Genomic DNA, 25,968 nt, shown 5'->3' with positions numbered 1-25,968 from the left:
ACAGTACCAGGAGTAGTGTCAACTATTGGACTCAAGGTTCCATTTTATTTACTGGAAATCACTCATAATGATCTCTTTACTCAAATGCTTTTTCTTTACAGAGGAAGGGAATGTCTGTCTCTCATCTCAAACAGATCCATCTCTGTCTTAGAAATTAATAATAGTAATATCTTACATTTATATAATATTTACTACATGCCAGAAACTGTGGTAAGAACTTTACAAATATCACCTAATTTAATCCTGAAGACAATTTTGGGAGATAACTCCTATTATTATCCCCATTTTAGAACTAAGTAAACTGAGGCAAAGAGAGGTTTACGTGACTTTCCTAGTATCTGAGGCTTAATTTGAATGAATGCCTTCCTGATTCCAGACCCAGTGTTCTAGTTACTGGGCTACCCAATAGTTCCATTAAATTACTTTCCTTCTCTTGACCCCTCTGTTTGATTCTCATTCTTCCCACCAATTTCCTGGTAAGGAATCATGACCTTTCCATGTCGATGTAGTTGTACTTTGAGTCCAATAATCAGCATAGCTTCAGCCTTTTATTAAAACTGAATGAAATATTTTGTGCCACTTAATATTCCTCATAATATGTATAGTTAATTCAGTTTCCATAGTAATACACAGAAAGATCATCCCTTTTTCAGTTACTTTTCTATGAATTTAATAAATAACAAAAACATTTAAATTCACAGAGAAGAAGAAAAATGAGGAGTGCATAAGAAACTGTGAACTTCTTTTAAATCATTTTGAAAAGAGCCCATATTCAGTTGAAAAGGTCGTAATAGAATTGCCCTATTTGTGTCCCCTATTGAACATTTATTTTCTTCTGTGTAGTTTTATCTTTAATCAATATTCTATTCTTTCTTTTCTTCTATTTTGGCACCACTGTCACCATTTTACCTCTTCCCATCTCCATTCTTCCCCTTCTTCTAAAATCTCTCTCTTTTGTGGTAAAAAAGCACAATGAAGAAAAAGAAATTCATACTGTGGTCATGTCCAAAAGTATATGTCTTATTCTGCCTCTCTGCTCCATCACTTCTCTGTCAAAAGGTGGGAAGCTTGCTTTACCATTGGTCTTCTGGAGTTGTGGTTAGTTATTACATTGATCTGAGTTTTAAGTTTTTTGAAGTTGCTTTCCTTTTAGTATTGTAGTCAATAATAATTTCTTAAGTACGTGTTATGTTCCATATAGTGTGAGAAGCACTAGATATGGTAGATGTTGTAGTTATTATATCGACTATCTTGCCAATTCTGTTGATTTTACTCTGCTTCAGTTCATACAAGTCTTCACAAGTTTCTCCAAATTTTTTCTTATAGTACAATAGTATTGCATCCCATGTAGGAACAATTTGTTCAATTATTCCCCAACTGATGGGAATTCCCACTTATTTTCTAGTTTTTTTCTCTAAGAAGTGTTACTAAAAATATTTTTGTATTTATAAGTGATGACCTTTTGTCTTTTATCCCTTTGGGAAATATATCTAATTATATTATTTCTGGGCCAAAGGATATATGCGATGTAGTGATGTTTGGGGTATAGTTCCATTTTTTTTGATACTTGTTGAACCAATTCCACATCGCCACTAACAATGAATTAACATGCCTGTCCTCTCACCACCCTTCACATGATATCAATTTTCCTCTATTGTGAGTTTTTGTAATTTGTTTGGTGGGATGTAGAACCTCAGTGTCATTTTAATTTTTCATTATTGTCATTAGTGATTTGGAACTCTTTTCTCTCCAAATATATCCTTGTCTGTTTTTGTTTGCTTATGTTCTTCAATCAGGAACTGCCTATTCATGTCTATTGACCCCATCTCTTAAGAAATATTTATATCACTTTCCTATATATCCAATAATATAGCAAGATCATCCTTAATTATCATGTGGACTCTTGTTTTTTTCTTTTCTGCCTTATTGAAAACTCATTCAGGAAAGGAAGTGTGCATTATTCATCTTTCTGTAGCCTTTATGCCTGGCATTATTCTTTGCATTTGAAGGTATGTAATATACATTGATTGAATGAATAAATGAATAAGGCAGCCTCCATATAGGAAGGCCCCACTTTGGGCAGAGAATTACAGGGAATATATATATATATATATATATATGTGTGTGTGTGTGTGTGTGTGTATGTGTATTACAGGGTTATGTATACAGGTTATATATATACATATAGATGTATATTTAACCATGTTGTGTCATTGAAGTGGAGATAATACATTACAAAACTATGAACTGTCATCACCATTTTATCCTTCCCTTTTATTGCCATAGGGTATCATAGTGCTGCCTTGGTGTCCTCCTTTGGTGAGACTGAAGAAGTGACTCAGTATTCTGCATTTTCTTGCTTAGCCAATGCATTTTTTATTACTTGCATCTGCAAGGGAAGTGATAGACTACTAACATTCACTTGTTATAGCAAAGGTCTTCTTTTAGTTAAACAATATTTAAGTATTTTACCTTCTTTTGAACTGAGTTAGGGAGATAAATGAAGTTAGTACCTACTTGGAGAACAAATGTGGGTAACTAGTAATATTAATTTGTTTTTGTTGTATTATATACATTTCTTCAAAGGAAAACTTTTACTTAGGGTTATTATAGACTATTGCGTAGTGATAGATATGCAAAAAAGAGCATTAATGATATGTTTAAATATACACAGAAGAAAACAAAAAAGTACAGAAGAGAAACACAAAGGACGATTTGATTATTTTGTTAAATATATTATATCTACATGTCAGCATATATGCTTCTTAAGAAATAAACCATATAACAGAAATTTAATTTCTTATGTAATTCTTTTTCCTTCTTTGAATATTGAAATGCATTTTACTTTGTTGGTTAAGTTTACAAAAAATAAAATTAAACCACCACAACAATAATAAGCAGGATATAAAAGAAGTTGAAGAGGAGAAAAGATTTCCAAGGAAAAGTTTTTGTATAGTTCTCTAGCAAGTTCTCTCCTACCCATAGCTCTTGTCAGTAATATGAAGCTTAATAATAATAATAGTTGACATTTATTTAGCACTTTTTATATGCCAGTCATTGTGCTAAGTGCTTTTATAAATATTATCTCATTTGATCCTCTCAAGAGTTCTGGAAGGTAGGGTGATACTATTTTACAAATGAGAAAACCAAAGGAAAAAAAAATTAAATAAATTACTTAGGGACACACAGTAAGTGCCTAAGGTCACATTTGAATTGAGGTCTTCCTGACTCCTAAACCTATCCTGTTATCTACTGCACTACCTAGCTATAACATTTTATAGATGCACAAGAATGTAATGCCCAGAATTCATGTTCTCTAGAGATAAAAACCTCTTTCATCCTAGTTTATATGAATTGGTGTTTATGTTGATCAGAGGTAGTTTTCTTGTCTATTTATTTTTGCATAATCTGAACAAAATGGAGCTTTTTCAGAAAGTATCACTTAAAACCCTGTCATAGGAACATTAGCTAAAGGAATAGGCAGTGCATACTCTTTGACCCAGTAATACCCCTTTTAGTATTGTATCCCAATGAGTTCATAAAAATGGGAAAAGGACTCACATGTACAAAAAAAATTTTTCCCTTATCTATATTATTTATTTGTTTTCAGTGTTCTACAATCACTTCCATATAACTTGGATTTTTTCCCCCTCCCTTGCCCTCCTTCCTTTCTCTCTCCTCACTCTCTCCCTGAGATGGCGTACAATTTTATATAAGTTCTACACATACATTCCTATTAAATACATTTTCACTTTAGTCATGTTGCATAGAAGAATTAAAATGAATGGGAGAAATCATAAAACAAACCAAAATGTACACAAAAGATAATGATCTGCTACAGTCTGTGATGTAATTCCATAGTTCTTTCTCTGGATGTGGAAGGCATTTTGCCTTAAGAGACCATTGGGAATTTTTGCAGTTCTTGCATTGCAAAGAAGTTCTAAGTTTACCAGAAAAAATTCTCGCACACTGTGGCTGTTGGTGTGTACAAAGTTCTCCTGGTTCTGCTCCTTTCTCTCATCATCAGTTTGTATAAGTCTTTCTAGGCCTCTCTGAAGTCTTCCTGTTCATCATTTCTTATAGCACAATAGTATTCCATTACATTCATGTGCCACAATTTATTCCACCATTCCCCAATTGATGGGCCTTCCCTCGATTTCCAGTTTTTGGCCATCACAAAAAGAGGTACTACAAATATTTTTGTATATGTGGGAGCCTTTCTTATTTTTATGATCTCTTGGGGATACAGTCCTAGAAGTGCTATTGCTGGGTCAAGGGGTATGCACACTTTTGCAGCCCTTTGGGCATAGTTCCAAATTGCTCTCCAAATGGTTGAATTAGCTCAGAGCTCCACCAACAATGAATTAGTGTTCCAATTCTCCCATATCTCCTCCAACATTTATCATTATCCTGTTTTGTCATGTTAACCAATGTGATAGATGTGATATGGTACCTCAGAGTTGTTTTGATTTGCATCTCTCTAATCAATAGTGATTTTGAGCATTTTTTCATATAACTATAGATAGGTTTGATTTCTTCCTCAGAAAACTGCCTGTTTATATCCTTTGATCATTTATCAATTGGGGAATGCCTTATCTTCTTGATGTACAAAAATTTTTATAGCAGCTCTTTTTATGGTGGCCAAGAGGTGGAAATCAAGGGAATGCCCTTCATTTGAAGAATGGCTCAGGAACTTTTGGTATGTGAGTGTAATGGAATACTACTGTGGTGTAAGAAATGACAAACAGGCACATTTCAGAAATACATGGAAAGACTTTTATGAACTGATGCTGAGTGAAGAGAGCGGAACCAGGGAGAATATTATACACAGTAACAGTCACAGTGTGCAAGGACTGTTTTTGATAGATTTAGTCCTCCTCAGCAAGGCAAGGACCTAAAGCATTTCCAAAAGAGTCATGATGCAAAATGACATCCACATCCAGAGAAAGAACTATGCAGTCAGAACACAGAATGAAGCAGACTATTTTCTCTTTTGTTATATTTGGTTTTGTTTAGTTTTATTCATGCCTTCTCCCATTTGTTTTCATTCTTTTGTTCAACATGACTAACATGAAAATGTGTTTAATAACAATGTATGTGTAGAGCCCATGTAAGATTTCATGTTGTCTTGGGAAGGGAGAAGGTAAGGAGAAAGAGAAAATTCCAAATGTATGGAAGTGATTGTTGAAAATTGAAAACAAATAAACTTGAGAGCAAAAGAATAGAAATCTTTCTAGGTGAGTAGAGTGGAGAAAAGAAAGGTTAGTCATGATCAAGTTAATCAGAATTTGGGGAGTTATGTGAAAAATGAATTAAATTTATTTTGTATGATGTCAGAGGGCAGAACAATGGGTAGAAGTTATGGAGAGAGAGATTGTGGTTCCATACATAAGGAAAGAATTCTTAGTGATTAGAGATGTCTAAAAATAGATTGAGTTTGTTTATTATGTAGTGAGCTCCTCACTGGAGGTCTTTGAGCAGAACCTGGAATGATAGATTTCTGGAGATGTTTTGAATGACTTCATGTGATGAACAGTCACTACATGAGACGATTTCTAAAGCTTTGTCTTACTCTGGGATTCTATAATTCTCTAAATATGAGCTTTGAAAATTTTCTAAAAATTTTATTGGACTATATGTAGAAGTAGCAGGTTTGTGATCTTCATTTGACTTGCTCTCAATCATTTCTGGAATAAATTTACATCGCCAGTTTGAGTATTTGTGTAGATGAAATGTTAAGAACTAAAACTATGGAGGACAGACATGCTAACTCTTCTTGAAGCCATTAGAGACCTGCAGGTCTAAACAGGAGGGAGGAGAATAGTATTCCTTTTTTCCTCTGAGCAGAAGCAGAATTGTTTTTGGGCCTGGCTTTTCTACCCTATTGCCAGGAGTTAATGTAGGGTAGACATGCATCCTGCTATCCTCCTGGGAGCTCAGCTAAGGCAGAACCTTTATCTATCACTTTTTTTACCTCTAACAGTCACAGAGAAATGCACTGCCAATGGAGTAAGTATAAGCAATTCCTGTCGGGATGAATTTTTTGGTCAGGATAGACTTATGGAGAAAAAGGAGGAGAAGGCCAAAGGATGCTCCCTCTTCTTTACTGGGGGATGTGCAATCTCATGAGTAAAAGTTTTGAGTACAAGTTTAAACCTCAAAGGAGCTTTATAGTCCAAAGTGTGAACATTATTAGTAATCTCGGTCCCTGTGCTGTAATCTGGATATCCTTGGGGAGTGTCTGTTAGTACATTTTTGAGTTCTGAGATCTCCATTCTCCAATTAAATTTCTTTCCATCCTATCAGTTGTTGGTTCTAGCAACATGACTCATTTTGTTTCTTTTCCTGAAGCTGGAGAGATCTTTTGTGCCTTGGTCTAGTCTGAAATTGTGGCTATTGTTCTAGAATGTCTCCTAGGACCGATTGACTGAGGCTCAAGGTCTATAAACCTCATCCAGAAACAGAGTATAGTATTCTGTCCATCAAAACCATAAAAACCATTTCTACTCTAAGACTCTGTGAATATAAATTCAAAAAGGCCCAGTGCTCACATCTTCAGGTAGAAGTAAGGTGGGTTTCCGTCTAGTTCCTCTACTTTCTCCTTCCAAGCCCATACTGTGGGATCCTAGGGCACTGACAAAAGCCAGGAGACCTGGTTAGAAGGTGTTTGTAATGGATCATGGTAGGTGTAGCTGGGAAGCTTTTCTATACAGACAAATCCAAGCTTCCCTTTTTGATTTCCATGGAGTTTTGCTGAGTGAATGACTCACATATATTGTATACTGATTTCTTCTCTTCAAAATTGGGCTGTGGTTTTTGGTCTCCACTTTATTAAAGTAAAGTACAAGAGAGGTGGTGAACTCTGAATAGAATCTCGCCACTTAATAGAAACTGGACTGGAAGGGTACCATTGCTCTTCAGTTAGTGATCTAGCATCCTAAGTCTCATTCTGGATTCAGGTTTATCTCTCCCCCTACTTTTTTAAACAATTTGTCTTAAAAAAAAAAAAAAGCCTTGTGCAACGAATAATTAGAGTCACTGGTTATCTTGGTGGTAGCCATTTTAGACCCAGTGGAGCAGGGGTATGCTTTCTGAATGGTGGTCAGCTGGTATAAGTTTAACCACTAGTGCTGTGAAAAAAAAGTACACCGGACACATTTTAATGTTTAATCTGCATGACTAATCCTTTCACCATCATTTTCTTGTGTCTAGACAACCAACAACAAAATGAATCAATTCTTGATTTCTATCATTTGCCCATTTCTGATGTGTTAATGTTCATAATGAAAATTTAACAATCAGATTTGGTGAGCTGGTTCAAAGTGACTCCACTAAAACCCAATTCCAAGATTGATTTTCCTTCTCATCAATGGACAATAAAGTGAGAGAGAGAACTAGGTAACCCTCTAATATGATTCTTTGCTCCTGTCTCCACAGATTCTTCTATGAGGAGAATGGACACTGGAAATAATACCTCTGTGTCTGAGTTTATCCTTGTTGGTTTAACAGACCAACCAGAGCTCCAGGTCTCTCTCTTCTTTCTGTTCCTTGGGATCTATGTGGTCACTGTGGTGGGGAACCTAGGCTTGATCCTTTTGATTGGTCTTAATTCTCATCTTCATACCCCCATGTACTATTTCCTCTTTAATCTGTCCTTTGTAGATCTCTGTTATTGCTCATGTATTATCCCTAAGATGCTTGAGAATTTCATGTCAGAGAAAAACATCATCTCCTATTCAGGGTGCATGGCTCAGCTATATTTCTTCTGTTTCTTTGTCATTTCAGAGTCCTTCCTTCTGTCAGCCATGGTATATGATCGTTATGTTGCTATCTGTAAGCCACTGCTTTACAACATCACTATATCCTATCAGGTCTGCTGTCTGCTAGCATTTAGTGCCTATGTAATGGGGTTTTCTGGTGCCATGTCCCATACAGGAAGTATGCTGACACTCTCCTTTTGTAGCAACAACATCATCAATCACTATATGTGTGACATCCTCCCCCTCTTGGAGCTCTCCTGGACCAGCACTTATGTCAATGAGTTGGTTGTTTTCATTGTTGTGGGCAGTGACATTGGAGTCCCCACTGTCACTATCTTTATCTCTTATGCTTTAATCCTCTCTAGCATCCTCCATATCAACTCCAGAGAGGGCAGGTCCAAAGCCTTCAGCACCTGCAGCTCCCACTTAATGGTTGTTTCTCTTTTCTTTGGGTCTGGGGCTTTTATGTACCTCAAACCTTCTTCTCTTCTCTCCATGAGTCAAGGAACAGTGTCCTCTGTGTTCTACACCATTGTGGTGCCCATGCTGAACCCCTTGATCTACAGCCTAAGAAACAAGGATGTCAAATTGGCAATCAGGAAAATCCTGAGCAGAAGAATATTCTGAACAGTACCAGGAGTAGTATCAACTACTGAACTCAAGGTTCCCTTTTAGTTACTGAAAATCCTTCATAATGATCTCTTAACTCAAATGCTTTTCCTTTACAGAGGAATGGAACATCAGTCTCTCATCTCAAAGAGATCTATCTCTTAGAAATTAATAATAGTAATATCTTACTTTTATATAGTATTTACGATATGCCAGAAACTGTGGTAAGAACTTTACAAATATCACGTAATTTAATTCTGAAGACAATTTTGGGAGATAGCTCCTATTATTATCCCCATTTTAGAGTTAAGTAAACTGAAACAAAGAGAGGTTTAAGTGACTTTCCTAGTATCTGAGGCTTAATTTGAATTAATGTCTTTCTGATTCCAGACCCAGTGCTCTAGTTCCTGTGCTACCTAATAGCTCCATTAAATTGCTCTTCTTCTACTCTTGACCCCTCTGTTTGATCCTCATTCTTCCCACCAATTTCCTAGTAATGAATCATGACCTCTCCACGTCAATATAGTTGTACTCTGAGTCCAATAATCAGCATAGCTTCAGCCTCTTATTAAAACTGAATGAAATATTTTCTACAACTTCACCAGCTTACTATCCCTCATGATATGTATCAATAGTTAATTCAGTTTCCATAGTAATACACAGAAAAGATCATATCTTTTTCAGTTATTTTTCTATGAATTTAATAAATAACAAAAACATTTAAATTCACAAAGAAGAAGAAAAATAAGGAGTGCATAAGAAACTGTGAACTCCTTTTAGATCATTTTGAAAAGAGCCCATATTCAGTTGAAAAGGTGGTAATAGAATTGTCATATTTGTGTCCCCTATTGAACATTTGTTTTTTTCTGTGCAGTTTTATGTTTAATCAATATTCTTTTCTCTTATTTTGGCACCACTGTCACCATTCTACCTCTTCTTATCTCCATTCTTCCCCTTCTTCGGAAATCTCTCTCCTTTGTGGCTCAAAAGCACAATGAAGAAAAACAAATTCATACTGTGGTTATGTCCAAAACTACATGTCTTATTCTGCCTCTCTAGTCCATCACTTCTCTGTCAAAAGGTGGGAAGCTTGCTTTGCCATTGGTCTTCTGAAGTTGTGGTTAGTTATTACATTGATCTGAGTTCTAAGTTTTTTGAAGTTGCTTTCCTTATAGTGTTGTAGTCAATAAGCATTTCTTAAGTACGTGTTATGTTCCATATAGTGTGATAAGCACTAGATATGGTAGGTGTTGTGCTTATTATATCAAGTACCTTCCCAGTTCTGTTCATTTTACTCTGCTTCAGTTCATACAAGTCTTCACAAGTTTCTCCAGATTTTTTCTTATAGTACAATAATATTCCATCCCATGTAGGAACAATTTGTTCAATTATTCCCGAAGTGATGGACATTCCCACTTATTTTCTAGTTTTTTCTCTAAGAAATGTTACTAAAAATAATTTCTATTTATAAGTGATGACCTTTTGTCTTTTATCTCTTTGGGAAATATACTTAATTATATTATTTCTGGGTCAAAGGATATATGCAATGTAGTGATGTTTGGGGTATAGTTCCAATTATTTTTGATACTTGTTGAACCAATTCCACATTTCCACTAACAATGAATTAACATGACTGTCCTCTTCACTACCCTTCACATGATGTCAATTTTCCTCTTTTGTGATTTTTTTGTAATTTGTTTGGTGGGATGTAGAACCTCAGTGTCGTTTTAATTTTACATTATTGTCATTAGTGATTTGAAGCTTTTTTCTCTCCAGACATATTCTTGTCTGTTTTTGTTTGCTTATGTTCTCAAATCAGGAACTGACTATTCATGTCTGTTGACCCCATCTCTTAAGAAATATTTATATCACTTTCCTCTATATCAAATATTGTAGCAAGATCATCCTTAATTATCATGCGGACTCTTGTTTTTTTTCTTTTCTGCCTTATTGAAAACTCATTCAGGAAAGGAAGTGTGCATCATTCATCTTTCCATAGCCTTTATGCCTGGCATTATTCTTTGCATTTGAAGGTATGTAATATACATTGTTTGAATGAATAAATGAATAAGGCAGCCTCCATATAGGAAGGCCCCATTTTGGGCAGAGAATTACAGGGAATATACATATATATGTATATATATATATATATATATATATATATATATATATATATAACAGGGTTATGTATACATATATATGTATACATATATGTATACATATGTACATATATATGTATTTTTAACCCTGTTTTGTCATTGAAGTGGAGATAATACATTACAAAACAATGGACTGTCATCACTTTCTTATCCTTCCCTGTTATTGCCATAGGGTATCACAGTGCTCCCTTGGAATCATCCATTGGTGATGTTGAAGAAGTGACTCAGTATTCTGCATTTTCTTGCTTAGACAAGGCATTTTTATTACTTGCACCTGCAAGGGAAGTGATAGATTACTAACACATTCACTCGTTATAGTGAAGATCTTCTTTTAGTTAAACAATATTTAAGTATTTTACCTTCTTTTCAACTGAGGGAGGTAAATGAAGTTAGTACCTACCTAGAAAACAAATGTGGGTAGCTAGTAATATTAATTTGTTTTTGTTGCATTATACACATTTTTTAAAAAAGAGAGCTTTTACTTAGGGCTATTATAGACTATTGCATATTGATAGATATGCAAAAAAGAGCATCAGTGAATATGTTTAAATATACTCTGAAGAAAACAAAAAAGTACAGAAGAGAAACACAAATAGGGCAATTTGATTATTTTGTTAAATATATTATATCTACATGTCAGCATATATGCTTCTTAAGAAATAAACCATGTAATAGAAATTTAATTTCTTAAACAAATCTCTTTTTTCTTCTTTGTGTATTGAAACTCAATTTACATTGATGATTAAATTTACAAAAACTAAAATTAAACCCCAACAACAGTGATAAGGAGGATATATAGGAAGTTGAAGAGGAGAAAAGATTTCCAAGGGAAAGTTTTTGTATAGTTCTGTAACAAGTTCTCTCCTACCCACAACTCTCGTCAGTAATGTGAAGCTTAATAATGGTAATAGTTAACATTTATTTAGCCCTTTTAGTATGCCAGTCATTATTCTAAGTGCTTTTGCAAATATTATCTCATTTCATCCTCTGAACAGTTCTGGAAGGTAGGTTGCTACTATTTTGCAAATGAGAAAAGCAAAGCAAAAAAAAGTTTTATGAATTGCCTAGGGACACACAGTAAGTGCCCAAGGTCACATTTGAACTGAGGTCTTCCTGACTCCAAACCTATCCTGTTGTCTACTGCACTACCTAGCTATAGCATTTTATAGATGCACAACAATGTAACACCCAAAATTCATGTTCTTTAGAGATAAAAACCTCTGTCATCCTAGTTTATATGAATTGGTGTTTATGTTGATCAGAGGTAGTTTTCTTGTCAGTTTGTTTATGAATAATCTGAAGAAAATGGAGCTTTTTCAGAAGATATCACTTAAAGGCCTGTCATGGGAACATTGGCTAAAGGAATAGGCAGTGCATACCCTTTGACCCAGTAATGCCCCATTTTGGGTTGTATCCCAAAGAGATCATAAGAATGGGAAAAGGACTCACGTAGAAAAAATTTTTTCCCTTATCTATACTATTTATTTGTTTTCAGCGTTCTACTATCACTTCCATATAACTTGGATTTTTTTCCCCTTCCTTGCCCTCCTTCCTTTCTCTCTCCTCACTCCCTCCCTGAGATGGCATACAATTTTATATAGGTTCTATACATACATTCCTATTAAATACATTTTCACCTTAGTCATGTTGCATAGAAGAATTAAAATGAATGGGAGAAATCATAAAACAAACCAAAACATAGTACAAAAGAAAATAATCTGCTACAGTCTGTGATGGAATTCCATAGTTCTTTGGATGTGAAAGGAATTTTGCCTTGAGAGACCATTGGAAATTTTTGAAGTCTTTGCACTGCAATGAAGTTCTAAGCCTACCAGAAAAAGTCCTCCCACACTGTGGTTGTTTCTATGTACAAAGTTCTCCTGGTTCTGCTCCTTTCTCTTAGTATCAGTTCATATGAGTCTTTCTAGGCCTCTCTGAAGTCTTCCTGTTCATGATTTCTTATAGCACAATAGTATTCCATTACATTCATGTAACACAATGTATTCCACCATTCCCCAATTGATGGGTATTCCCCCGATTTCCAGTTTTTGGCCACCACAAAAAGATTTTTGTACATGTGGGACCCTTTCCCATTTTTATGATCTCTTGGGGATACAGTCCTAAAAGCGCTATTGCTGGGTCAAAGGGTATGAACATTTTTGTAGCCCTTTGGGCATAGTTCCAAATTGCTCTCCAGAATGATTGGATCAGCTCAGAGCTCCACCAACAATGAATTAGTGTTCCAATTGTCCCATATCTCCTCCAACATTTATCATCACCTTCTTTTGTCATGTTAACCAATCTGATAGGTGTGATGTGGTACCTCAGAATTTTTTTGATTTACATGTCTCTGATCATTAGTGATTTAGAGCATTTTTTCATATGACTATAGATAGCTTTGATATCTTCCTCTGAAAATTTCCTGTTCTTATCCTTGGACCATTTGTCAATTGAGGAATGACTCGTATTCTTGATGTACAAAAATTCTTAAAGCAGCTCTTTTTATGGTGGCCAAGAACTGGAAATCAAGGGAATTCCCTTCATTTGGGGAATGACTGAGCAAGTTAAGGTATGTGAATGTAATGGAATGCTGTTGTGCTATAAGAATGACAAACAGGCAGTTTTCAGAAATACCTGGAAAGACTTATGTGAACTGATACTGAGTGAAGTGAGCAGAACCAGGGAGAATATTATACACAGTAACAGTCACAGTATGCAAGGACTGTTTTTGATAGACTCAGTCCTCCACAGCAAGGCAAGGACCTAAAACATTTCCAAAAAACTCATGATGCAAAATGACATCCAAAACCAGAGAAAGAACTATGCCGTCAGAACACAGAATGAAGCAGACTATTTCCTCTTTTATTATGTTTGGTTTTGCTTAATTTTACTCATGCTTTCTCCCATTTGTTTTAATTCTTCTATGCAACATAACAAGAAAATGTGTTTAATAAGAATGTATGTGTAGAGCTCATGTAAAATTTCATGGTGTCTTCGGAAGGGAGAGTGTAAGGAAGGAGAGAAAATTCAAAACGTATGGAAGTGATTGTTGAAAATAAATAATTTGGGGAAAAAAGAACAGAAGTCTTTTTAGGTGAGTAGAGGGGAGAAAAGAAAGGTTAGTCATGATCAAGTTAATCAGACTTTGGGGAGTTATGTGAAAAAGGAATTAAATTTATTTTGTTTGATGTCAGAGGGCAAAATAATGGGTAGAAGTTATAGAGAGATAGATTTTGGCTCCATACATAAGGAAAGAATTCCTAGTGATTAGAGCTATCTAAAAATAGAATGGGTTTGTTTATTACGTGATGAGCTCCTCATCACTGGAGATGTTTGAGCAGAACTTGGAATGATAGATTTCTAGAGATGTTTTTCAATGACTTCACATGATGAACAGTGGCTACATGAGATGATTTCTAAAGCTTTGTCCGATTCTGAGATTCTATAATTCTCCAAATACTAGCTTTGAAAGTTTCCTAAAAAAATTATTGGAGTATATGGTAGGAGCAATAGGTGTGTAATCTGCAGATGTCTTCATGCAATCATTTCTGGAATGGATTTACATCTCCAGTTTGAATATTTGTGTAGATGATATGTTAAGATCTAAAACTATGGAGGAGATACACTCCAGGTCTTCTCCAAATCATCAAAGACTTGTGAGTCTAAACAGGAGGGAGAATAGTATTCCTTTTTTCCTCTGAGCAGAAGCAGAATTGTTTTGGGCCTGGTTTCTCTACCATATTGCCAGGAGTAATGTAGGGTAGACATGTGTCCTGCTATCCTCCTGTCAGCTCAGCTAAGGCAGAACCTTTATCTGTCACTTTTCTAACCTCTAACAGTCACAGAGAAATTCACTGGAAATGGAGCAAGTATAAGGTATTCCTGCAGAGGTGAGTTTTTTATCAGGTATAGACTTATGAAGGAAAAGGAGGAGAAGGTCAAAGGATGCTTTCACCTTTTCTTCACTTGGGGATGTGCAATCTCATGAGTAAAAGGTTTGAGTACAAGTTGAAACCTCAAAGGAGCTTTACAGTCCAGAGCATAAACATTATCAGTAATCTCTTTTCCCTGTGCTTTAATCTGGATGTCCTTGGGGAGTGTCTGTTAGTGCATTTTTGAGTTCTGAGATCTCCATACTCCAATTAAATTTCTTTCCATCCTATGAGCTGTTGGTTCTAGCACATGACTGATTTTGTTTCTTTCCTGAAGCTGGAGAGGATCTTTTGTGCCTTTTTCTAGTTTGAAATTGTGACTATTCTTTTAGAATTTCTCTTGGAACTGATTAACTGAGATTCAAGATCTAGAAACCTCATCTAGAGTATAATATTCTGTCCATAAAAACCATCAAAACCATTTTTACTCTGGGACTCTGTGAATACAAATTCAAAAAGGCCCAGTGCTGACATCTTCAGGTAGAAGTAAGGTGAGTTTCAGATTAGTTGCTCTATTTTCTCTTTCTAAGCTCATACTGTGGGATCCTAGGGCATTGAAAAAAGCCAGGAGAGCCGGTTAGAAGGTATTATTTACTGTAATATGGTAGGTTGGGCTCTGAAGACTTGTATGGAGACAAATCAAAGCTTGCCTTTTTGACTTCCATTTAGTTTTGCTTAGTTAGCAACTCAGATACACTGCATACTGTTTTCTACTCTCCAAAATAGAGCCATGATCCTCACTCTATAGAAGTAAAGTACAAGAGAGGTGGTGAGCTCTACGTAGAGTCTCACCACTTAATAGGAATTGGACTGGAAGGGCACCACTGTCTCTTCAATTAGTGATCTACCATCCTAAGGTCTCATTCTGGATTCAGGCTTATTTCGGCCCCCCCACCCCACTTTTTAAAAACAATTTGTCTCAAAAACAAAAAACAAAAACCAAACAACTGTTACAAAGAACAATTAGAGTCACTGATTATCTTAGTGGTAGCCACAGTAGACCCAATGGAGAAGGGGTATGGGTTCTGAACAGTGGTAAGCTGGTATAAGTTTAACCACTAGTGCCCTGAAAAATAAGTACATAGGACACATTTTAAGGTTAAATCTGCATGACTAATACTTTCACCATCATTTTCTTCTGTCTAGACAGTCAACGAGAATGAATCAACTCTTGATTTCTAGCACTTGCTTATTTCTAATGTGTTAACGTTCATAATGAAAATTTAGCAATCAGTTTTGCTGAGCTGGTTCAAGCTAACTCCACCAAATCCCAATTCCGAGGTTAATTTTCCTTCTTATCAATGGAAAATAGAGAGAGGGAGAACTAGGTAGCCCTCTAATGTGATTCTTTTCTCCTGTCTCCACAGATTCTTCTATGAGGAGATTGTACACTGGAAGTGACACCTCTGTGTCTGAATTTATCCTTGTTGGTTTAACAGACCAAGCAGAGCTCCAGCTCCCTCTCTTCTTTCTGTTCCTTCGGATCTATGTGGTCACTGTGGTGGGGAACCTAGGTTTAATCATTTTGATTGGTCTTAATTCTCATCTTCATACCCCCATGTACTATTTCCTCTTTAATCTGTCCTTTGTAGATCTCTGTTATTGCTCATGTATTATCCCTAAGATGCTTGAGAATTTCATGTCAGAGAAAAACATCATCTCCTATTCAGGGTGCATGACTCAGCTATATTTCTTCTGTTTCTTTGCAATTTCAGAGTCCTTCCTTCTGTCAGCCATGGCATATGATTGTTATGTTGCTATCTGTAAACCACTACTTTACAACATCACTATGTCCTATCAGGTCTGTTCTCTGCTAACATTTAGTACCTATGTGATGGGGTTTTCTGGTGCCATGACTCACACAGGAAGAATGATGAAACTGTCCTTTTGTAGAAAGAGCATCATCAATCACTATGTGTGTGACATCCTCCCTCTCCTGGAGCTCTCCTGCACCAGCACTTATGTCAAAGAGTTGGTTGTTTTCATTGTTGTGGGCAGTGACATTGGAGTCACCACTATCACCATCTTTATCTCTTATGCTTTAATACTCTCTAGCATCCTCCACATCAAGTCTGCAGAGGGCAGGTCCAAAGCTTTCAGCACCTGCAGCTCCCACATAATGGTTGTTTCTCTTTTCTTTGGGTCTGGGGCTTTTATGTACCTCAAACCTTCTTCTCTTCTATCCATGAGCCAAGGGAAAGTGTCCTCTGTGTTCTACACCATTGTGGTGCCCATGCTGAACCCCTTGATCTACAGCCTAAGGAACAAGGATGTCAAATTGGCCATGAGGAAAATCCTGAGCAGAAGAATATTCTGAACAGTACCAGGAGTAATGTCAACAATTGGACTTAAGGTTCCATTTTATTTACTAGAAATCCTCCATGATGATCTCTTAACTCAAATGCTTTTCCTTTACAGAGGAAGGGAACATCAGTCTTTCATCTCAAACAGATCCATCTCTGTCTTAGAAATTAATAATAGTAATATCTTACATTTATATAGTACTTACAATATGCCAGAAACTGGTAAAAACTTTACAAATATTATCTCAGTTTATCCTCAAGACAAATTTGAGAGCTAGCTCCCACTATTATTCCCATTTTAAAGTTAAGTAAACTGAGGCAAAGAGAGATTTAAGTGACTTTCCTAGTATCTGAGGCTTAATTTGAATTAATATCTTCCTGATTCCAGTCCCAGTGCTCTAGTTACTGTGCTACCTAGTAGTTCCATTAAATTACTCTTCTTCTTCTCTTGACCCCTCTGTTTGCTCCTCATTCTTCCCACCAATTTCCTAGTAATGAATCATGACCTTTCCATGTCAATATAGTTGTACTCTGAGTCCAACAATCAGCACAGCTTCAGCCTCTTATTAAAACTGAATGAAATATTTTCTCCCACTTCACCAGCTTAATATTCCTCACAATATGTATAAACAGTTAAATCAGTTTCCATAGTAATACACAGAAAGGATCATGTCTTTTTTCAGTTATTTTTTCCATGAATTTAATAAATTACAAAAACATTTAAATTCACAAAGAAGAAGAAAAATGAGGAGTGCATAAGAAACTGTGAACCTCTTTTAAATCATGTTGAAAAGAGCACATATTCAATTGAAAAGGTGGTAATAGAATTGCCCTATTTGTGTCCCCTATTGAACATTTATTTTCTTCTGTGTAGTTTTATCTTTAATCAATATTCTATTCTTTCTTTTCTTCTATTTTGGCACCACTGTCACCATTTTACCTCTTCCCATCTCCATTCTTCCCCTTCTTCTAAAATCTCTCTCTTTTGTGGTAAAAAAGCACAATGAAGAAAAAGAAATTCATACTGTGGTCATGTCCAAAAGTATATGTCTTATTCTGCCTCTCTAGTCCATCACTTCTCTGTCAAAAGGTGGGAAGCTTGCTTTACCATTGGTCTTCTGGAGTTGTGGTTAGTTATTACATTGATCTGAGTTTTAGATTGAAGTTGCTTTCCTTTTAGTGTTGTAGTCAATAAGCATTTCTTAAGTACCTGTTATGTTCCATATAGTGTGATAAGCACTAGATATGGTAGGTGTTGTGGTTATTATATCAACTATCTTCCCAGTTCTGTACATTTTGCTCTGCTTCAGTTCATACAAGTCTTCACAAGTTTCTTCAAATATGTTCTATTTATTTTTTCTTATGGTACAATAGTATTCCATCCCTTTTAAGCACAATTTGTTCAGTTATTCCCTGATGGACGTTCCTTTTAATTTTGCATTTTTTTTTTACAAGAAGTGTTACTAAAAGTATTTTTAGATGTATACGTGATTACCCTATGTCTTTTATCTCTTTGGAAAATATATCTAATTATACTATTTCTGGGTTAAAGGATGTGTGCAATGTAGTGATGTTTGGGGTAAAGTTCCAATTTGTTTTTGATAATTGTTGAACCAATTGCACTTCTTCACTAACAATGAATTAACATACCTGTCCTCCCAGAACCTTTCATATAATGTCAATCTTCCTCTTTTTTGATTTTTTGCAATGTGTTTGGTGGGATGTAGAACCTCAGTATTGTTTTAATTTTTCATTACTTTCATTAGTGATTTGAAGTTTGGAGTTTTTTTCTCTTCAAATATATTCTTGTCTGTTGTTGATTGCTTATGTTCTTCAATTAGGTACTGCCTCTTCTTGTCTGTTGACCTCATCCCTTAGGGACTATTTATATCAATTTCTTATATATCCTAGATAATACAGAAAAATAATTCTTAATTATCATGTGGACTCTTGTTTTTTTCTTTTCTGCCTTATTGAAAAATCCTTGAGGAATTGAAGTGTCTATTATTTGTCTTTCTGTAGTCTTTATGCCTAGCATTATGCTTTGCACATTGAAGGTATGTAATATACATTGATTGAATGAATAAATAAAGTAGCCTCCATATAGAGAGATGCCACTTTGAGTTGGGAATTAAAGAGTATATATATATATATATATATGTATCTCTGTTTTGTCATTGAAATGGAAATAATAAATTACAAAACAATGGACAGTCATCACCATCTTATCCTTCCCTATTATTGCCATAGGGTCCCACAGTGCTTCCTTGGTGTGCTCCTGTGGTGATGCTGAAGAAGTGACTCAGTATACTGCATTTTCTTCGTTAACCAAGGCATTTTTTATTACTTGCACCTGCAGGGAAGTGATAGTCTACTAACACATTCACTTGTTATAGCAAAGGTCTTCTTTTAGTTAAACAATATTTAAGTATTTTACCTTCTTTTGAACTGAGTTAGGGAGATAAATGAAGTTAGTACCTGCTTGGAGAACAAATGTGGGTAACTAGTAATATTAATTTGTTTTTGTTGTATTATATACATTTCTTCAAAGGAGAACTTTTACTTAGGGTTATTATAGACTATAGCATAGTGATAGATATGCAAAAAAGAGCATCAATGAATATGTTTAAATACATTCAGAAGAAAACAAAAAAGTACAGAAGAGAAAGACAAATAGGACAATTTGATTATTTTGTTAAATATATTATATCTACTAAGAAATAAACCATGTAATAGAAATTTAATTTCTTATGTAATTCTTTTTTCTTCTTTGTATATTGAAATGCATTTTACTTTGTTGATTAAATTAAAAAAAAATAAAATTAAACCCCAATAATAATAATAACTAGGATATATAACAAGTTGAGCAGGAGAAAAGTTTCCCACAGTTTTCATACAGTTCTCTAGAAAGTTCTCTTCCACCCATAAGCCTTGTCCATAATGTCAAGCTTAATAATAATAATAGTTGATATTTATTTAGCACTTTTTATATGACAGTCATTGTGCTAAGTTCTTTTACAAATATTATCTCATCTGATCCTCTCAAGAGTTCTGGAAGGTATGTTGCTACTATTTTATAAATGAGAAAAGCATAGCAAAAAAAATTAAATGAATTGCCTAGGGACACACAGTAAGTGCCTAAGGTCACATTTGAACTGAGGTCATCCTGACTCCAAACCTATCCTGTTGTCTACTGCACTACCTAGCTATAGCATTTTATAAATGCACAACAATGTAAAACCCAGAATTCATATTCTCCAGAGATAAAAACCTCTGTCATCCTAGTTTATATGAATTGGTGTTTATGTTGATCAGAGGTAGTTTTCTTGTCAATTTGTTTATGAATAATCTGAAGAAAATGGAGCTTTTTCAGAAGATATCACTTAAAGGCCTGTCATGGGAACATTAGCTAAAGGAATAGGCAGCACATACCCTTTGACCCAGTAATACCTCTTTTTGGGTTGTATCCCAAAGAGATCATAAAAATGGGAAAAGGACTCACACATACAAAAAAATTTTTTCCCCTATCTATATTATTTATTTGTTTTCAGTGTTCTATAATCACTTCCATATAACTTGGATGTTTTCCCCCTCCCTTGCCCTCCTTCCTTTCTCTCTCCTCACTCCCTCCCTGAGATGGCATACAATTTTATATAAGTTCTACACATACATTCCTATTAAATACATTTTCACTTTAGTCATGTTGCATAGAAGAATTAAAATGAATGGGAGAAATCATAAAACAAACCACAATGTAATACAAAAGAAAATGATCTGCTATACTTTGTGATGTAATTCCATAGTTCTTTCTCTGGATGTGGAAGGCATTTTGCCTTAAGAGACCACTGGGAATTTTTGAAGTCCTTGCATTGCAATGAAGTTCTAAGTCTACCAGAAAAAATCCTTGCACACTGTGGTTGTTTCTGTGTACAAAGTTCTCCTGGTTCTGCTCCTTTCACTCAGAATCAGTTCATATAAGTCTTTCCAGGTCTCTCTGAAGTCTTCCTGTTCATGATTTCTTATAGCACAATAGTATTCCATTACATTCATGTAATACAATGTATTCCACCATTCCCCAATTGATGAGTATTCCCTTGATTTCCAGTTTTTGGCCACCATGAAGTGTGCTGCTATAAATATTTTTGTATATGTGGGCTCCTTTCCCATTTTTATAATCTCTTGGGGATACAGTCCTAGAAGCTCTATTGCTGGGTCAAAGGGTATGTACATTTTTGTAGCCCTTTAGGCATAATTCCAAATTGGTCTCCAGAATGGTTGGATCAGCTCACAGCTCCACCAACAATGAATTAGTGTTCCAGCTCTTCCATATATCCTCCAGCATTTATCATCATCCTGTTTTGACATGTTAACCAATCTGATAGGTGTGATGTGGTGTCTCAGAGTTGTTTTGATTTGCATCTCTCTAATCAATAGTGATTTAGAGCATTTTTTCATATGACTATAGATAGCTTTAATTTCTTCCTCTGAAAACTGCCTGGTCATATCCTTTGACTATTTATCAATTGGGGAATGACATCTTGATGTACAAAAATTTTTATAGCAGCTGTTTTTGTGGTGGCCAAGAGCTTGAAATCAAGGGAATGTCCTTCATTTGGGGAATGGCTGAGGAAGTTTTGGTATGTGAGTGTAATGACATACTAGTGTGCTATAAGAAATGACAAACAGGCAGATTTCAGAAATACCTGGAAAGACTTATATGAACTGATGCTGAGTGAAGTGAGCGGAACCAGGGAGAATATTATACAGAGTAACAGTCACAGTGTGCAAGGACTGTTTTTGATAGACTCAGTCCTCCACAGCAAGGCAAGGACCTAAAACATTTCCAAAAGAGTCATGATGCAAAATGACATCCACACCCAGAGAAAGAACTATGCAGTCAGAACACAGAATGAAGCAGACTATTTTCTCTTTTGTTATATTTGGTTTTGTTTAGTTTTATTCATGCCTTCTCCCATTTGTTTTCATTCTTTTGTTCAACATGACTAACATGAAAATGTGTTTAATAACAATGTATGTGTAGAGCCCATGTAAGATTTCATGTTGTCTTGGGAAGGGAGAAGGTAAGGAGGAAGAGAAAATTCCAAATGTATGGAAGTGATTGTTGAAAATTGAAAACAAATAAACTTGAGAGCAAAAGAATAGAAATCTTTCTAGGTGAGTAGAGTGGAGAAAAGAAAGGTTAGTCATGATCAAGTTAATCAGAATTTGGGGAGTTATGTGAAAAATGAATTAAATTTATTTTGTATGATGTCAGAGGGCAGAACAATGGGTAGAAGTTATGGAGAGAGAGATTGTGGTTCCATACATAAGGAAAGAATTCTTAGTGATTAGAGATGTCTAAAAATAGATTGAGTTTGTTTATTATGTAGTGAGCTCCTCACTGGAGGTCTTTGAGCAGAACCTGGAATGATAGATTTCTGGAGATGTTTTGAATGACTTCATGTGATGAACAGTGGCTACATGAGATGATTTCTGAAGCTTTGTCTGACTCTTGGATTCTATAATTCTGCAAATATGAGCTTTGAAAATTTTCTAAAAATTTTATTGGAGTATATGTAGAAGTAGCAGGTTTGTGATCTTCATTTGACTTGCTCTCAATCATTTCTGGAATAAATTTACATCACCAGTTTGAGTATTTGTGTAGATGAAATGTTAAGATCTAAAACTATGGAGCACAGACATGCTAACCCTTCCTGAAGCCATTAGAGACCTGCAGGTCTAAACAGGAGGGAGGAGAATAGTATTCCTTTTTTCCTCTGAGCAGAAGCAGAATTGTTTTTGGGCCTGGCTTTTCTACCATATTGCCAGGAGTAAATGTAGGATAGACATACTTTATGTCCTCCTGGGACCTCAGCTAAGACAAAACCTTCATCTATCACTTTTCTCACCTCTAATAGTCACAGAGAAATTCACTGCCAATGGAGTAAGTATAAGCAATTTCTATAGGGATGAATTTTTTTGTCAGGATAGACTTATGGAGAAAAAGGGGGAGAAGGCCAAAGGATGCTTTTACCTCTTCTTTACTGGGGGATGTGCAATCTCATGAGTAAAAGTTTTGAGTACAAGTTGAAACCTCAAAGGAGCTTTACAGTCCAGAGCATAAACAGTATCAGTAATCTCTATTCCCTGTGCTTTAATCTGGATATCCTTGAGGAGTGCCTGTTAGTGCATTTTTGAGTTCTGAGATTTCCGTACTGCAATTTAATTTCTTTCCATCCTATCAGTTGTTGGTTCTAGCAACATGACTCATTTTGTTTCTTTTCCTGAAGCTGGAGAGATCTTTTGTGCCTTGGTCTAGTCTGAAATTGTGGCTATTCTTTTAGAATTTCTCCTAGAACTGATTGACTGAGGTTCAAGGTCTAGAAACCTCATCCAGAAACAGAGTATAATATTCTGCCCATCAAAACCATAAAAACCATTTGTACTCTAGGACTCTGTGAATACAAATTCAAAAACGCCCAATGCTGACATCTTCAGGTAGAAGTAAGGTGAGTTTCAGTCTAGCTCCTCTACATTTTTCTTCCAAGCCCATACTGTGGGATCCTAGAGCATTGAGAAAAGCCAGTAGACCTGGTTAGAAGATGTTTTTAATGGATTATGGTAGGTGCAGCTGTGAAGCCTTTCTATGGAGACAAAGCCAAGCTTCCCTTTTTGACTTCCATGGAGTTTTGCTTAGTGAATGACTCACATATACTGTATACTGTTTTCTTCTCTTCAGAACTGGGCTGTGGTTTTTGGTCCCCACTTTATTAAAGTGCAAGAGAGGTGGTGAGCTCTGGGTAGAGTCTCACCACTTAACAGGAACTGGACTGGAAGGGTACCATTGTCTCTTCAATTAGCAATCTAGCATCCTAAGGTCTCATTCTGGGCTCAGGCTTATCTCTCCCCCCCCACCCCACTTTTCTGAACAATTTGTCTCAAAAAAATACTGTTACAAGGAACAATTAGAGTCACTGGTTATCTTGGTGGTAGCCATAGTAGACCCAGTGGAGCAGGGGTATGCTTTCTGAACAGTGGTAAGCTGGTATAAGTTTAACCACTAGCTCCCTGAAAAAAAACCACATAGGACACATTTTAAGGTTTAATATGCATGATTAATACTTTCACAATGATTTTCTTGTGTCTAGACAATTAACAACAGAATGAATCAGTTCGTGATTACTATCACTTGCCCATTTCTGATGTGTTAATGTTCATAATGAAAATTTAACAATCAGTTTCGGTGAGCTGGTTCAAACTGACTCCACCAAAAACCCAATTCCAAGATTGATTTTCCTTCCTATCAATGGACAACAGAGTGAGAGAGAACTAGATAACACTCTAATATGATTCTTTTCTCTTGTCTCCACAGATTCTTCTATGAGGAGAATGGACACTGGAAATGACACCCATGTGTCTGAATTTATCCTTGTTGGTTTAACAGACCAAGCAGAGCTCCAGGTCCCTCTCTTCTTTCTGTTCCTTGGGATCTACGTGGTCACTGTGGTGGGGAACCTAGGCTTGATCCTTTTGATTGGTCTTAATTCTCATCTTCATACCCCCATGTACTATTTCCTCTTTAATCTGTCCTTTGTAGATCTCTGTTATTGCTCATGTATTATCCCTAAGATGCTTGAGAATTTCATGTCAGAGAAAAACATCATCTCCTATTCAGGGTGCATGGCTCAGCTATATTTCTTCTGTTTCTTTGTCATTTCAGAGTCCTTCCTTCTGTCAGCCATGGCATATGATCGTTATGTTGCTATCTGTAAGCCACTGCTTTACAACATCACTATATCCTATCAGGTCTGCTGTCTGCTAGCATTTAGTGCCTATGTAATGGGGTTTTCTGGTGCCATGTCCCATACAGGAAGTGTACTGACACTCTCCTTTTGTAGCAACAACATCATCAATCACTATATGTGTGACATCCTCCCCCTCTTGGAGCTTTCCTGCACCAGCACTTATGTCAACGAGTTGGTTGTTTTCATTGTTGTGGGCATTGACATTGGTGTCCCCACTGTCACTATCTTTATCTCTTATGCTTTAATCCTCTCTAGCATCCTCCATATCAACTCCAGAGAGGGCAGGTCCAAAGCCTTCAGCACCTGCAGCTCCCACTTAATGGTTGTTTCTCTTTTCTTTGGGTCTGGGGCTTTTATGTACCTCAAACCTTCTTCTCTTCTCTCCTTGAGTCAAGGGAAAGTGTCCTCTGTGTTCTACACCATTGTGGTGCCCATGCTGAACCCCTTGATCTACAGCCTAAGAAACAAGGATGTCAAATTGGCAATCAGGAAAATCCTGAGCAGAAGAATATTCTGAACAGTACCAGGAGTAGTGTCAACTATTGGACTCAAGGTTCCCTTTTATTTACTGAAAATCCTCCATGATGATCTCTTAACCCAAATGCTTTTCCTTTACAGAGGAATGGAACATCAGTCTCTCATCTCAAACAGATCCATTTCTGTCTTAGAAATTAAGAATAGTAATAGCTTACATTTATACAATACTTACAATATGCCAGAAACTGTGGTAAGAACTTTACAAATATTATCTCAGTTAATGCTCAAGACAATTTTGGGAGATAGCGTCTACCATTATTCCCATTTTAGAGTTAAGTAAACTGAGGCAAAGAGTGGTTTAAGTGACTTTCCTAGTATCTGAGGCTTAATTTGAAGTAATGTCTTCCTGATTCCAGTCCCAGTGCTCTAGTTACTGTGCTACCTAGTAGTTCCATTAAATTACTCTTCTTCTTCTCTTGACCCCTCTTTTTGATCCTCATTCTTCCCACCAATTTCCTAGTAATGAATCATGACCTTTCCATGTCAATATAGTTGTATTCTGAGTCCAATAATCAGCACAGCTTCAGCCCCTTATGAAAACTGAATGAAATATTTTCTACCACTTCACCAGCTTATTATCCCTCATGATATATAAATAGTTAATTCAGTTTCCATAGTAATACACAGACAGGATCATCTCTTTTTCAGTTATTTTTTCCATGAATTTAATAAATTACAAAAACATTTAAATTCACAAAGAAGAAGAAAAATGAGGAGTGCACAAGAAACTGTGAACTTCTTTTAAATCATTTTGAAAAGAGCACATATTCAATTGAAAAGGTGGTAATAGAATTGCCCTATTTGTGTCCCCTATTGAACATTTGTTTTCCTCTGTGTAGTTTTATGTTTAATCAATATTCTTT

At 35.8% G+C, this 25,968-nt stretch overlaps 3 protein-coding genes across 5 annotated transcripts; all 3 read left to right on the top strand.

Annotated features, from left to right (window-relative positions):
* Nucleotides 1–7,445: 7,445 nt before the first annotated feature.
* LOC140509044 (olfactory receptor 8B8-like) lies at nucleotides 7,446–8,387 on the top strand. Its single transcript, XM_072616958.1, has one exon. It carries the CDS (start codon nucleotides 7,446–7,448, stop codon nucleotides 8,385–8,387), a length of 942 nt encoding a protein of 313 aa, XP_072473059.1.
* Nucleotides 8,388–15,478: 7,091 nt separating this feature from the next.
* Nucleotides 15,479–16,777, top strand: LOC140509043 (olfactory receptor 8B8-like). Of its 2 annotated transcripts, XM_072616957.1 has the most exons (2): nucleotides 15,479–15,492; nucleotides 15,859–16,777. In XM_072616957.1, the coding sequence occupies exons 1-2, from the start codon at nucleotides 15,479–15,481 to the stop codon at nucleotides 16,775–16,777; spliced, it is 933 nt and encodes a 310-aa protein (XP_072473058.1). The 2 variants fall into 2 exon arrangements, with proteins under 2 accessions (XP_072473058.1, XP_072473057.1); XM_072616956.1 differs by lacking the exon at nucleotides 15,479–15,492 and having other exon boundaries at nucleotides 15,836–16,777.
* Nucleotides 16,778–23,374: 6,597 nt separating this feature from the next.
* LOC140509042 (olfactory receptor 8B8-like) lies at nucleotides 23,375–25,085 on the top strand. 2 transcript variants are annotated; one of them, XM_072616954.1, is made up of 2 exons: nucleotides 23,375–23,388; nucleotides 24,152–25,085. In XM_072616954.1, the coding sequence occupies exons 1-2, from the start codon at nucleotides 23,375–23,377 to the stop codon at nucleotides 25,083–25,085; spliced, it is 948 nt and encodes a 315-aa protein (XP_072473055.1). The 2 variants fall into 2 exon arrangements, with proteins under 2 accessions (XP_072473055.1, XP_072473056.1); XM_072616955.1 differs by lacking the exon at nucleotides 23,375–23,388 and having other exon boundaries at nucleotides 24,144–25,085.
* The last annotated feature ends 883 nt before the right edge of the window (nucleotides 25,086–25,968 follow it).

The sequence above is a fragment of the Notamacropus eugenii genome, chromosome 5 (assembly GCF_028372415.1).
Source record: "Notamacropus eugenii isolate mMacEug1 chromosome 5, mMacEug1.pri_v2, whole genome shotgun sequence".
Classification (NCBI taxonomy): domain Eukaryota; kingdom Metazoa; phylum Chordata; class Mammalia; order Diprotodontia; family Macropodidae; genus Notamacropus; species Notamacropus eugenii.
This window is presented reverse-complemented; position numbering and strand designations above follow the sequence as displayed.